At 50.4% G+C, this 13,885-nt stretch overlaps 1 protein-coding gene across 10 annotated transcripts in view; it reads right to left on the reverse strand.

The window, feature by feature from the left end:
• C2CD5 (C2 calcium dependent domain containing 5) overlaps window positions 1–13,885 on the reverse strand; it is a 101,075-nt gene that overhangs the window by 65,423 nt on the left and 21,767 nt on the right. For all 10 annotated transcript variants that reach the window (XM_073565105.1, XM_073565109.1, XM_073565106.1 and 7 more), the window contains 2 exons: window positions 12,903–12,988; window positions 12,624–12,732 (listed from right to left, as the gene is read on the reverse strand). In XM_073565105.1, coding sequence (XP_073421206.1) covers window positions 12,624–12,732; window positions 12,903–12,988 — 195 coding nt within the window. The remainder of the gene's footprint in view (window positions 1–12,623; window positions 12,733–12,902; window positions 12,989–13,885) is intronic.

Consider the following 13,885-nt stretch of genomic DNA (forward strand, 5'->3'; position numbering starts at 1 on the left):
CTTCTACACTACTCTGTCCTCCTCCTCCTGGACCTGTCCTCTGCCTTCTACACTACTCTGTCCTCCTCCTCCTGGACCTGTCCTCTGCCTTCTACACTACTCTGTCCTCCTCCTCCTCCTCCTGTCCTCTGCCTTCTACACTACTCTGTCCTCCTCCTCCTGTCCTCTGCCTTCTACACTACTCTGTCCTCCTCCTCCTGTCCTCTGCCTTCTACACTACTGTCCTCCTCCTCCTGGACATGTCCTCTGCCTTCTACACTACTGTCCTCCTCCTCCTGGACCTGTCCTCTGCCTTCTACACTACTCTGTCCTCCTCCTCCTCCTGGACATGTCCTCTGCCTTCTACACTACTGTCCTCCTCCTCCTGGACCTGTCCTCTGCCTTCTACACTACTCTGTCCTCCTCCTCCTCCTGGACCTGTCCTCTGCCTTCTACACTACTCTGTCCTCCTCCTCCTGGACCTGTCCTCTGCCTTCTACACTACTCTGTCCTCCTCCTCCTGGACCCGTCCTCTTCTTTTCACACAGTGGACCACTCCCTCTTACTACAGACCCTCTCATCTCTTGGCATCACAGACTTGGTCCTTTCTTGGATCTCTTCATACCGGACATTCAGCGTCTCCCACACCACCTCCTCACCTCGCCCCCTATCTGTCGGAGTCCCACAAGGTTCAGTCCTAGGACCCCTGCTCGTCTCCCTCTACACCTTCGGCCTCGGACAGCTCATAGAATCTCATGGCTTTCAGTATCACCTCTATGCTGATGACAGATCTACATCTCTGGACCTGATATCACGTCCCTACTAACCAGAATCCCTCAATGTCTGACTGCTATTTCATCCTTCTCCTCCGCTAGATTTCGAAAACTTAATATGGACAAAACAGAATTAATCATCTTTGCCCCATCTATATCCATTACAGTAAATGGCTGCCCACTCTCCCCAGTCCCACAAGCTCGCTGCCTCGGGGTAATTCATGACGCTGATCTCTCCTTCAAACCACATATCCAAGCCCTTTCCGCTTCCTGCCGACTTCAACTCAAAAACATTTCCCGGATCCGTACATTCCTTAACCAAGAATCTGCAAAAACCCTAGTCCATGCCCCTCATCATCTCCAGCCTTGACTACTGCAACCTCCTGCTCTGTGGCCTCCCCTCTAACACTCTCGCACCCCTCCAATCTATTCTAAACTCTGCTGCCTGACTAATCCACCTGTCCCCCCGCTATTCCCCGGCCTCTCGCCTCTGCTAATCCCTGCACTGGCTTCCCATTACCCAAAGACTCCAGTTCAAAACCCTAACCATGACATACAAATCCATCCACAACCTGAGTCCTCCATACATCTGTGACCTCGTCTCCCGGTACTTACCTCCACACAACCTCCGGTCCTCACAAGATCTCCTTCTCTACTCCCCTCTTATCTCCTCTTCCCACAATCGCATACAAGATTTCTCCCGTGCTTCCCCCCTACTCTGGAACTCTCTACCACAACACATCAGACTCTCGCTTACCATGGAAACCTTCAAAAAGGAACCTGAAGACCTATCTCTTCCAACAAGCAACAGCCTGCAGTAACCACCGATCCACCAAACCGCTGTACGACCAGCTCTACCCTCACCTACTGTATCCTCACCCATCCCTTGTAGATTGTGAGCACTCGCGGGCAGGGTCCTCTCTCATCCCCTGTAGACTGTGAGCCCTCGCGGGTAGGGTCCTCTCTCCTCCCTTGTAGCTTGTGAGCCCTCACGGGCAGGGTCCTCTCTCATCCCCTGTAGCTTGTGAGCCCTCGCGGGCAGGGTCCTCTCTCATCCCCTGTAGACTGTGAGCTGTTGTGAGTTCATTCTCTGGTTCACCAGTTGTGAGTTCTCCTTCCAGACTCCCTCTGGTGGTGACAGGAGGTGGAGAGGCTGATTTGATCGGTGGAGATCTGCCACCTGAGAATGAGGATGACGATTGGATCTCAGGATTCTCAGATTGGATTTAAGACAGCCGACTCCCTATTCAGTTGCTGGTGATTCCTTCTGGCTTGTCAGCTCTTGGTTTTCAGTTCTGTTCCAGTCATCTAAAGCTAAGTTTTTCTGCTAATGTTCACACTTGATTTTGTTGGTCTATTCAGTTTTTTGGTGTGGTCAGCCAGCCCCGGCTGGGGGCTGTGCTGAATTTCCACTTTTACCTGTATTTTGCCAATTTGCTTTTTGTCCCTTACTAGTTCGGTCTCTTTTTGCTCTGTCTCAGAATATTTCAGAGTGCTGATATAGTGGGAGAAGTCTAGTGACTTCAGGGTTAATTTTGCTATGAGAAGTGTTGGACATTATTTTTGTAGGGTTTTTTGCAGGTTGCAGACAGTGTCTATCCTTTCCTTTCCTGTCTAGTTAGTTTGGGCCCCATCATTTGCTCAGCCTATTTTCCTGCCTGTGTTTGTGCCTTCATCTTGTTTCACCGTCAATACATGTGTGGGGGCTATCTATTCCTTTGGGGTCTGCTCTGGGGCAGTTAGTTTTCCCCTTTTCATGCTTCAGGCTTATTTAGTCCTCAGGCCGTGACGAGGGGTCTAGGACCAACGTAGGCACGCTCCACGGCTAGTGCTAGTTGTGTGGTAAGATCAGAGATCTGCAATCTGCATAGTTACCAACCTCTCTGGTTTTCTGTGACTTGGCTTGTTTTGCTTTTTTCTCCTTGGTGACCCATTCATAACAGTGAGCCCTCACGGGCAGGGTCCTCTCTCCTCCCTTGTAGACTGTGAGCCCTCGCGGGTAGGGTCCTCTCTCCTCCCTTGTAGACTGTGAGCCCTCGCGGGCATGCTCCTCTCTCCTCCCTTGTAGACTGTGAGCCCCTGCGGGCAGGGTCCTCCCTCCTCCCCTGTAGACTGTGCCCTTGCGGGCAGGGTCCTCTCTCCTCCCTTGTAGACTGTAAGCCCTCGCAGGCAGGGTCCTCTCTCCTCCCTTGTAGACTGTGAGCCTTGTGGGTAGGGTCCTCTCTCCTCCCTTGTAGATTGTGAGCCCTCGCGGGCAGGGTCCTCTCTCCTCCCTTGTAGACTGTGAGCCCTCACGGGCAGGGTCCTCTCTCATCCCCTGTAGATTGTGAGCCCTCACGGGCAGGGTCCTCTCTCATCCCTTGTAGACTGTGAGCCCTCGTGGGCAGGGTCCTCTCATCCCTTGTAGACTGTGAGCCCTCGCGGGCAGGTTCCTCTCTCCTCCCCTGTAGACTGTGAGCCCTCGCGGGCAGAGTCCTCTCTCATCCCTTGTAGACTGTGAGCCCTCGCGGGCAGGGTCCTCTCATCCCTTGTAGACTGTGAGCCCTCGCGGGCAGGGTCCTCTCATCCCTTGTAGACTGTGAGCCCTCGCGGGCAGGGTCCTCTCTCATCCCCTGTAGGTTGTGAGCTCTCGCGGGCAGGGTCCTCTCATCCCCTGTAGGTTGTGAGCCCTCGCGGGCAGGGTCCTCTCTCATCCCCTGTAGGTTGTGAGCTCTCGCGGGCAGGGTCCTCTCATCCCCTGTAGGTTGTGAGCCCTCGCGGGCAGGGTCCTCTCTCCTTCATTACCAGTCGTGACTTGTATTGTGTAAGATTACTGTACTTGTATTTATTATGTACACCCCTCCTCACATGTAAAGCGCCATGGAAGAAATGGCACTAGAATAATCGCTGTATCCTGTGGTGGTCTGTAATGGTCTCCTGACAGAAGGATGCCTTGGGTGGTCCCCCGATCACATCTCCTTGCCCCGGGTAGCACTATGGCCGGTGATCGGCTCCGGCTGTGGTATGAGAATCCCCCCATTTCCAGCTCGGACCACACAGAGCTGCTCCTGTCCCCTCATGTGTCTGCTGGTTCCTGGTAGACTGTGAGCTCTTGTGGTTGGGGTCCGCGTCCCCCTGTGTACAGGCTGCAGCGTATGTTACGAGCCCCTGTCTCCCCCTGGTGGCCGCATGTGTTGCTTGCGGCTCCTTCCAGGGGCTTCTGCAGCATCAAAGACAGACCTCAAAATTAATCAGTGGGATTATATATTCAAAAATAACACCAGAAGCACAAAAAGAATAACCCCTAAAATTTAGCTTTTAATTCAATGACTAAAAACATTAGTGAAAATGACTAAAAGAAGGAGTAGTAGAGGACAAAAAAATGAAGGGAGAAAAAATTGTTTTTAGTTCTCTTCAGTATTCAAATAATGGGCCACCGGCTAAATTACCCTAGTCAGCCCTAATTTCACCCTTCCTAGCCGCGGAGGTTGGCACCCTAGTTGTAGACGATATGGCGCCCCCGCTCAACGTCGGTATCCCTAATAACCCCTACGTCTCCCTACATATACAAAAAGGGACACAAAAAAAAAGAAACACACACTTATAGTACCGAAAGAATAAAGAGACAAAAAATGGTCTCCTAGATAATACTAAATTGCTATGAACTTATCTCGTAGTATTTCTAATAGTATAAGAACCCCAAAAAGACTTATCTCGGAGTCAAAAGGATATAATGGGGTTAATATCCAGCAGCTTAGAGAAGGACTTATCTCGTAGTCACAAAAATGCTAATAAGCTGCAAATGGCAGACCCAATTACCAGATAGCAAAAATTAAAAAACGGCTACAAGAAAAAGCACATCACATTGGATAAATATTGCACACTAGAGGCAGTGAAAAAAAGCCTATATAGCACTTGCGGCAGCCATTACCTTGCAAGTGAGGGCAGAATCACCCCAATACAGTAAAAAATAATACGGCTACCATATTCATCTCTGATTATACAGCGTGGTACACCAATATTCAAGTAGCAATGCATACAAAGTCACAGAGCATAATTGCTCAGTAGATTAAATCTAAATAGATCGTGCCACCGCAGGATCTGCCAAAAATAATGTACAACATTATACTTATCAGCCACTTGATGCATATGGAAACCCGATGTGCCAATGTGATGTGCTTTTTCTTGTAGCCGTTTTTTAATTTTTGCTATCTGGTAATTGGGTCTGCCATTTGCAGCTTATTAGCATTTTTGTGACTACGAGATAAGTCCTTCTCTAAGCTGCTTTATATTAACCCCATTATATCCTTTTGACTCCGAGATAAGTCTTTTTGGGGTTCTTATACTATTAGAAATACTACGAGATAAGTTCATAGCAATTTAGTATTATCTAGGAGACCATTTTTTGTCTCTTTATTCTTTCGGTACTATAAGTGTGTGTTTCTTTTTTTTTTGTGTCCCTTTTTGTATATGTAGGGAGACGTAGGGGTTATTAGGGATACCGACGTTGAGCGGGGGCGCCATATCGTCTACAACTAGGGTGCCAACCTCCGCGGCTAGGAAGGGTGAAATTAGGGTTAGGGTAATTTAGCCGGTGGCCCATTATTTGAATACTGAAGAGAACTAAAAACAATTTTTTCTCCCTTCATTTTTTTGTCCTCTACTACTCCTTCTTTTAGTCATTTTCAATAATGTTTTTAGTCATTGAATTAAAAGCTAAATTTTAGGGGTTATTCTTTTTGTGCTTCTGGCTTCTGCAGCATCGCATGAGCGGAGCTCGGCTGCGTTCAAAGGGAATTTCCGTTGCCAGATGGGACACAGAGGCGGGGAAACTGATTACAGTCCTTGTATCAACAGCTGCTGAGGCCGGTCACCTTTGGCACAGAGATTATCCGACACGATCCATTCAACACCCTGATCCGGCTCATGGATCCACTGAGGTCTCGGTATTTTACAGCCCCTGAGGAACCGCCAAAAATTAGGGGGAGAAACGAGTCAAGACCAGGGAGGATCGGAAATTAGCATAGTCTTTTCAAATCGTAATACTCAAAATCGGCCGGACCACGAGCTAGTGGAGCTTAGGTGATCCGGACGGATCTACGGCCTGCGTGCACTGATCCGGACGGATCCCCCACTAGTTGAGTAGATTGGCGGTGCCCGCTGTGGACTGGGTACACAGATTTGTCAGCAGATTACTCTTTCATGTTGGATCATGTCTGGCCTTGTGAACATTGGGAATCCTAGAATCAGAGTTGGAAGGGACCTCCTGGGCCATCTGGTCCAACCCCCTGCTCAAAGCAGGATTCGCTAAATCATCCCAGTCAGATGTCTGTCCAGCCTCTGTTTGAAGACTTCTATTGAAGGAGAACTCACCACCTCCCGTGGCAGCCTGTTCCACTCATTGATCACTCTGTCAGCCTTCTAATATCTAATCTGTGTCTGCTCCCATTCAGTTTCATCCCATTGCTTCTAGTCTTTCCTTGTGCAAATGAGAATAAAGTTGATCCTTCTACAATGTGACAGCCCTTTAGATATTTGTAGACAGCTATTAAGTCTCCTCTCAGTCTTCTCTTCTGCAGCTAAACATTCCCAAATCCTGCAACCTTTCCTCATAAGACAGGGTTTGCAGACCGGTCACCATTCTGGTCGCTCTTTTCTGAACTTGCTCCAGTTTGTTGATGTCTTGTTTATAATGTGGCGCCCAAAACTGGACACAATATTCCAGATGAGGTCTGACCAAAGAGGAGTAGAGGGAAATAATGACTTCACGTGATCTAGACTGTATGCTTCTGTTAATACATCCTAGAATTGCATTTGCCTTTTTTGCTGCTGCATCACACTGTTGACTCATATTCAGTCTGTGATCTATTAGTATACCCAAGTCTTTTTCACATGTGCTGTCACTTAGCCCTATTCCTCCCATTCTGTATATGCTTTTTTCATTTTTATTGCCCAGATGTAGTACTTTGCATTTTTCCCTGTTAAAAACCATTCTGTTAGTTGCTGCCCACGTCTCCAGTTTATTTAAATCTTTTTGAATCCTCTCTCTCTCTTCTCTAGTATTAGCTATCCCTCCTAGCTTTGTGTCATCAGCAAATCTAATCAGTTTACCCTCAATTCCTTCATCTAAATCGTTGATAAAGATGTTGAACAATACAGGGCCCAGGACAGAGCCCTGTGGTACCCCACTTGAGACATTCTTCCAACTGGATGTGCAGCCATTTACGACCACTCTTTGGGTCCGATCACTAAGCCAGTTATGAATCCACCTAACAGTTGCCTTGTCCATTCCATACTTAGTCATTGTTTCAATAAGGATTGTATGAGAGACTTTGTCAAATGCTTTGCTGAAGTCAAGATGTACTATATCTACAGCATTTCCCTGATCCACCCAATCAGTGATTCCGTCATAGAAGGAAATTAAGGTATTCTGACATCTTATTAGTTACAAACCCATGCTAATCACAGAGTATCTGGATGTTTCCATTCCTGTCCTGCCGCCATAATGGGGGCTACCACCTATATCTACACAGGGAGCCGCTGTTTGTTGTAGCCCCCCCATTAAAGGTAAAGAATACCGCACTTCTATTTTATCCATCTGCTGAGCCTTATTATAGACAGAGACCCCCAGCAGTTCTATAGTGGGGGGCATCGCCTTATATCCGAATCTCCACGAGACACACGACTGTCCACAGGAGACTCACAATTACTTCATCCATAACCGGCTCTAAGGGAATCTAATGTCTGCTGTACATATTTAGGGGGTAACAGGGAAATAAGGGACGTCACCGAGGAGCGGGGCGCCACCTCATTATCTAGGGTGCCATCCCCCGCTGGCAGGACATCCATCAGCGAGGAGCGGGGCGAAACATCGTTATCTAGGGTGCCATCTCCCGCTGGCAGGACGGCCATCAGCGAGGAGCCACCTCATTATCTAGGGTGCCATCCCCCGCTGGCAGGACATCCATCAGCGAGGAGCCACCTCATTATCTAGGGTGCCATCCCCCGCTGGCAGGACGCCCATCAGCGAGAAGCCACCTCATTATCTAGGGTGCCATCCCCCGCTGGCAGGACGCCCATCAGCGAGGAGCCACCTCATTATCTAGGGTGCCATTCCACGCTGGCAGGACGGCCATCAGCGAGAAGCCACCTCATTATCTAGGGTGCCATTCCACGCTGGCAGGACGCCCATCAGCGAGGAGCCACCTCATTATCTAGGGTGCCATTCCACGCTGGCAGGACATCCATCAGCGAGGAGCCACCTCATTATCTAGGGTGCCATTCCACGCTGGCAGGACATCCATCAGCGAGGAGCCACCTCATTATCTAGGGTGCCATTCCACGCTGGCAGGACATCCATCAGCGAGGAGCCACCTCATTATCTAGGGTGCCATTCCACGCTGGCAGGACATCCATCAGCCTGAAGACTGATCACATACCCGGATGAGCTGCTTCTACCCCATTGTGTGTCTGGACCTTGTTCAAGTTTTTAATTAATTATTAATATTTTTGGTGCATTTGTCTTTCAATTGTTTCATGAAGATACGGAGGAGACGCGAAAGCCGTCACCATCTCTGCATTCACCACGGAGGAGTCCGTGTAATCTACTCCTTGTGTAGAGATTTGTATTCATTCTGACTCTGTAGCTCTGGTGGTCGCTCACTAATAAGTCAGACCCTCATAATATCCATGGGGCAGGACCCCTCCCCCCATGAGGCAGGACCCCAGTGACCGATAGCAAAGATCTTATTTTGCAGATTTGTGATTGGACGAGGACCCCCTTTCCAGAGACCCCACTTATGGGAGGAGCTTGGTTTTCACTGAGCAGCCATAATTTTTGCTGGCGTGTATGGGGGGGGGGGGGTCACGGAGGGTCCGATGAGCGTCTAACAAGGGGCTGTACCTGCGCTGTAACTACTCCAGTCTAGCAGTTTGTAAGATCTGGTGTTACCCATAATCCCGACAAAGGCTGAGTTCAAAACAGCAAATCAGGTGTTAGAGAAGCATTGACACAAGTCACCACACAGGCTGCAAGAGAAGCATCAACACCAATCACACAGGCTTGCAGGAGAAGCAGCGACACCAGCTACCACACAAGCTCGACACCAGTCACCACACAGGCAGCGTTGTAGTGGAAATATGTGGTTGTAGGCAATGTATGGCAGGCAGCTAACTAGCATCTGTCCTTAAGCGGCAGGTCTCACACAGGTGAGAGGGTATGTTATCCTGAGAAAAGACAGTTTCCTGGTCTCCGACCCCAGGGGGCCTTCCTGAGAGCACACAGAATTAGGACATTTCACGCCTTCTGGTGCCTGTGAAGGGAGATGCCAAATTGCAGCCTGACACTGTATATTTACTATGCGAAAGCAATGTTACACAAAGAGTGTTCAGAGAAAAAAAATAATGTATTCATTGGTAAAGCAGCCATGGTCCAGTCACAAACCAGCAATTAGAATATTCACATGAGAGGCTGGTCCAGTAATCTGATCTCCAGGTTAAATCTATAAATTAGGCCATTACCCATAGAAAGTTGTTCACAGACTGAGGGACAGCCAAGGTGGTGTGAGACATTTCATATTTCTCCCCTCAGTCTGTGAACATAATACCAGACTGCAAGGTTTAGATATTTTTGTAAGTTTCTCCCTTTTATTGTTATCACTGCTTTGCATATTTCTGTGTCACTTTTTATTTCCATATTTTTATATTCTTTTATTGTAAGCACTGTACCTTTTCTACTAAAGCTTAAACTTTAAGGGTGTGTGCACACGCTGCGGATTCTGCTGCGGTTCCGCAGCGGATTTGGCCGCTGCGGGTCCGCAGCAGTTTTTGCTGCGGTGTCCAGTACCATTATTCCCTATGGGAATAAAAAAACGCAGTGCAGACGGTGCAGATTTTTCCGCGCGGTTTTGAAGCCGCAGAAAGAATTGACATGTCAATTCTTTCTGCGGATTCCGCTGCGGTTTGCCATCTCCTCCATTGTGGAGATGAAAAACCGCAGGGCAAAACCGCAGCCCAATCCACAAGTAAAACCGCAGGTCTTTTGACCTGCAGATTTACCTGCGGATTTTACAAAATCCGCGTGGCCAAATCCACACCCCAAACCTTACATGACCCTGCTACCTTACAGTTACTGCTCAGGGAGCAAGACCTTACATGACCCCACTGCCTTACAGTCAGCTCTCAGGGAGCAGAATCTTACGTGACCCATGACCCTGCTACTTTACAGTCGGCTCTCAGGGAGCAGGACCTTACATGACCCTGCTTCCTTACAATTAGTTCTCAGGGAGCAGGACCTTACACAACCCTGCTGCCTTACAGTCAGCTCTCAGGGAGCAGGACCTTACATGACCCTGCTGCCTTACAGTCAGCTCTCAGGGAGCAGGACCTTACATGACCCTGCTGCCTTACAGTCGGTTCTCAGGGAGCAGGCACTTACATGACCCTGCTGCCTTACAGTCAGCTCTCAGGGAGCAGGACCTTACATGACCCTGCTGCCCTATTTAGCTCTCAGGGAGCAGGACCTTACATGACCCTGCTGCCTTACAGTCGGTTCTCAGGGAGCAGGACCTTACATGACCCATGACCCTGCTGCCTTACAGTCGGCTCTCAGGGAGCAGGACCTTACATGACCCATGACCCTGCTGCCTTACAGTCGGCTCTCAGGGAGCAGGACCTTACATGACCCTGCTGCCTTACAGTCGGTTCTCAGGGAGCAGGACCTTACATGACCCTGCTGCCTTACAGTCAGCTCTCAGGGAGCAGGACCTTGCATGACCCTGCTGCCTTACAGTCGGTTCTCAGGGAGCAGGACCTTACATGACCCTGCTGCCTTACAGTCGGATCTCAGGGAGCAGGACCTTACATGACCCATGACCCTGCTGCCTTACAGTCGGCTCTCAGGGAGCAGGACCTTACATGACCCATGACCCTGCTGCCTTACAGTCGGCTCTCAGGGAGCAGGACCTTACATGACCCATGACCCTGCTGCTTTACAGTCGGTTCTCAGGGAGCAGGACCTTACATGACCCTGCTGCCTTACAGTTAGTTCTCAGGGAGCAGGACCTTACATGACCCATGACCCTGCTGCCTTACAGTGGGTTCTCAGGGAGCAGTACCTTACATGACCCTGCTGCCTTACAATTAGTTGTCAGGGAGCAGGACCTTACATGACCCTGCTGCCTTATTTAGCTCTCAGGGAGCAGGACCTTACATGACCCTGCTGCCTTACAGTCGGCTCTCAGGGAGCACGACCTTACATGACCCTGCTGCCTTACAGTCGGATCTCAGGGAGCAGGACCTTACATGACCCATGACCCTGCTGCCTTACAGTCGGTTCTCAGGGAGCAGGACCTTACATGACCCTGCTGCCTTACAGTCGGTTCTCAGGGAGCAGGACCTTACATGACCCTGCTGCCTTACAGTTAGTTCTCAGGGAGCAGGACCTTACATGACCCATGACCCTGCTGCCTTACAGTCGGCTCTCAGGGAGCAGGACCTTACATGACCCTGCTGCCTTACAGTCGGCTCTCAGGGAGCAGGACCTTACATGACCCTGCTGCCTTACAGTCGGCTCTCAGGGAGCAGGACCTTACATGACCCTGCTGCCTTACAGTCGGCTCTCAGGGAGCAGGACCTTACATGACCATGCTGCCTTACAGTTAGTTCTCAGGGAGCAGGACCTTACATGACCCTGCTACCTTACAGTTGGCTCTCAGGGAGCAGGACTTGTCATGTCTGCTGTTACAGGCCCATTCCAGAATGGCAGGTGCTGCTGTCCTGCTTTATCTTCAGCATCAGGGGCCCCGGGACCAAGTAGATCTACACATGAAACTGCTGTCACATGAGTGCAGAACCGCCCTCGACCTCGTGGGGTGCCATACACCCCATTCTGATAGTTGGGGTCTCATGGGGAGGGGGGCATTAATATGTTGTGGAGCCAATCATGGCGGACTACTATCCTCAGCTGATGATGCCCCTGGTTGAGTTCTTAGAGTTAGATGGGTGGCAGCTAGTGGAACATACTATAAACCTGCAGACCCTGGATACCCTCCTGCAGTTTTACCACTCACTGAGTAGTCACTGTGCATGCAGCTCTGGATGGGACTGGAGAAAAAGACTTCATGAGCAGAATAAGGATTACAGCTCTGGAGGACATCACCTACTCCTCCCCAGTGACAACACAAGCCATTCAGGGTGACAATGTATCAGTCTTCAGGAATCTGCTACAATCACCAGGTGTTAAAGGGACAGTGACCCTATAAAGGAGGCGATGCTGGACCCCAATACTGCTGAAAATCTGCGGGAAACAGGAGGACGGCTGGAAGGAAACACAGAAAGCTGGCCACTGACAAACAGGCCTTAATTAAAGGGGCGGCGTCCAGGTGAAGGTAAATTAGGCGTCGTCATTATTACATATATCTGCTAGCTGTGAGTGAACAGATCGGGCTGAGGATGTGTCACAATGTAACAGGGCAGGTATGAGGCGTCAGCCTGGAGCCTGAGATCGGAGGGATCTGTGTGATTAGCTCACATAGGATCGCAGACAGAGCAACAAAATCATCATCAACGATGATCCATTCACTGACTGCAAGCAAAGGTCTTATAACCAATGAACAGCTGGATCATCAGACTATTGGAAGGAAGCAGAAGCTTCACGTCCAGAAGATTGCGCGCCGGCCCTTTAATCGCTTCCATAGGGTTAGACAAGGGAGACATCAAGTGACGGAGCCGAAAATCCCTATGGGGAATGGGAGGAGGCGCTGACCACTAATGACCAATGGGCGAAACACTGGAGGGAACCCTAATGCACCCCATGTGGAGGCACTGAAGTCCACCCTGTCCTCACACCAGGACGCCCGTCACCGGGTCACAGAAAGCAGCAAGCTGACGTACCCGGGTTGTGGATCCGATCCAGAAGTTTCACCGATCGGGCGCTGACCACTCCGCCGACATGGAAGAGGAACCCCACCGGGAACGATGTCAGGGTGAAAAAAGGGAATTCCTGCAGGGATAGAGAAGAGGTCATTATTAAATCGGGGCGATCAGTGTGATCCCTTCCAGGGACCATCAGATCAGGGCAATCATTCCTCTCGGGGGGTAAGGGAAGCCTGGCTGCAGGACAGGAGTGTACGCAGCTCCCACGCAGATGGATGCTTCACGCCTAGTGCTTACCCGCTGCTCCAGTGCCGACTGCGTCTGCTGTCTCAGGAGGGCTTTAAAGGCGCCGCCCTCTCTTCCCGCACTTCCGCTGCCCATACCTAGAGGGCGCCACCAAAAAGACAAAACTGAGAATCACAGGCTACTAATGCAAGTAAGAAGTGGTCAGAACCAGAGCCGCTAGCGTTCTGCCCCCCCCCCCCCCCCCCGACACAAGCATCGACGCTTCCCAGCCGGATCCAGAGGAAAGATGGGGCTCAGAGCGAGAATCCCCAGAAGTTATATCATGGGGTGGACACGAGTCGCTGAGGAGCGGCGGTGACCCTGTACGGCCGGCCGCGGGTACATGGCTGGGGCCCGGAGCCAATTCTTTTCCGTTCGGCTGCTGCCTTGCTGTTAGCTCTGAGGCGACAGATCTCCTTGCTCACTGCACCCCCTGCTGGATGTATGGCTGTGTACCCCCCTCCTTCAGGACTACGTCTTTACATCCAGCTCTGACCAGCGATCTACTGCAGAAAGCGCTGCCACTACCACCAGATCCTGAGAGTTAAAGACGCCGCAGTAACGCCATCTTTCCTCCGCGATGCTGTAAACTATTTTATGGGGGGACGAGGCGGCGTCCAGTCTGTTCTATATAGGTTTATGCCTCCGTCTCAGACTTACTGCCCTCCCTAGTGGAAAGATCTCTGCTTGCTGTCAGTGAGCGGAAACATTGACATGCATCGGGTAAATGGGACGAGTCAGGCCAGCATCTGCAGCTCATAAAACCTCACTGACAGCAAGCAGAGCCTTGAGGAGGCGTCATCTGCCGTAGACTGGACACCGGCCCTTTAATAGGAGACCCCCCCCCCCCAAGCACTGAAAATTTAGTAGCTGCGATCAGATAAGGAAATGGTGCCGCTTATTGGACCGGGTGATACCGGTGAGGCGGCACTGAACACACACCAAATATGGAGGCCCCAACCGGACAGACAGATGAGGAGTGATGGAGAGGATGG

This window comes from Dendrobates tinctorius, unplaced genomic scaffold (assembly GCF_039654945.1).
Source record: "Dendrobates tinctorius isolate UK_male_01 unplaced genomic scaffold, ASM3965494v1 ptg000540l, whole genome shotgun sequence".
Classification (NCBI taxonomy): Eukaryota; Metazoa; Chordata; class Amphibia; order Anura; family Dendrobatidae; genus Dendrobates; species Dendrobates tinctorius.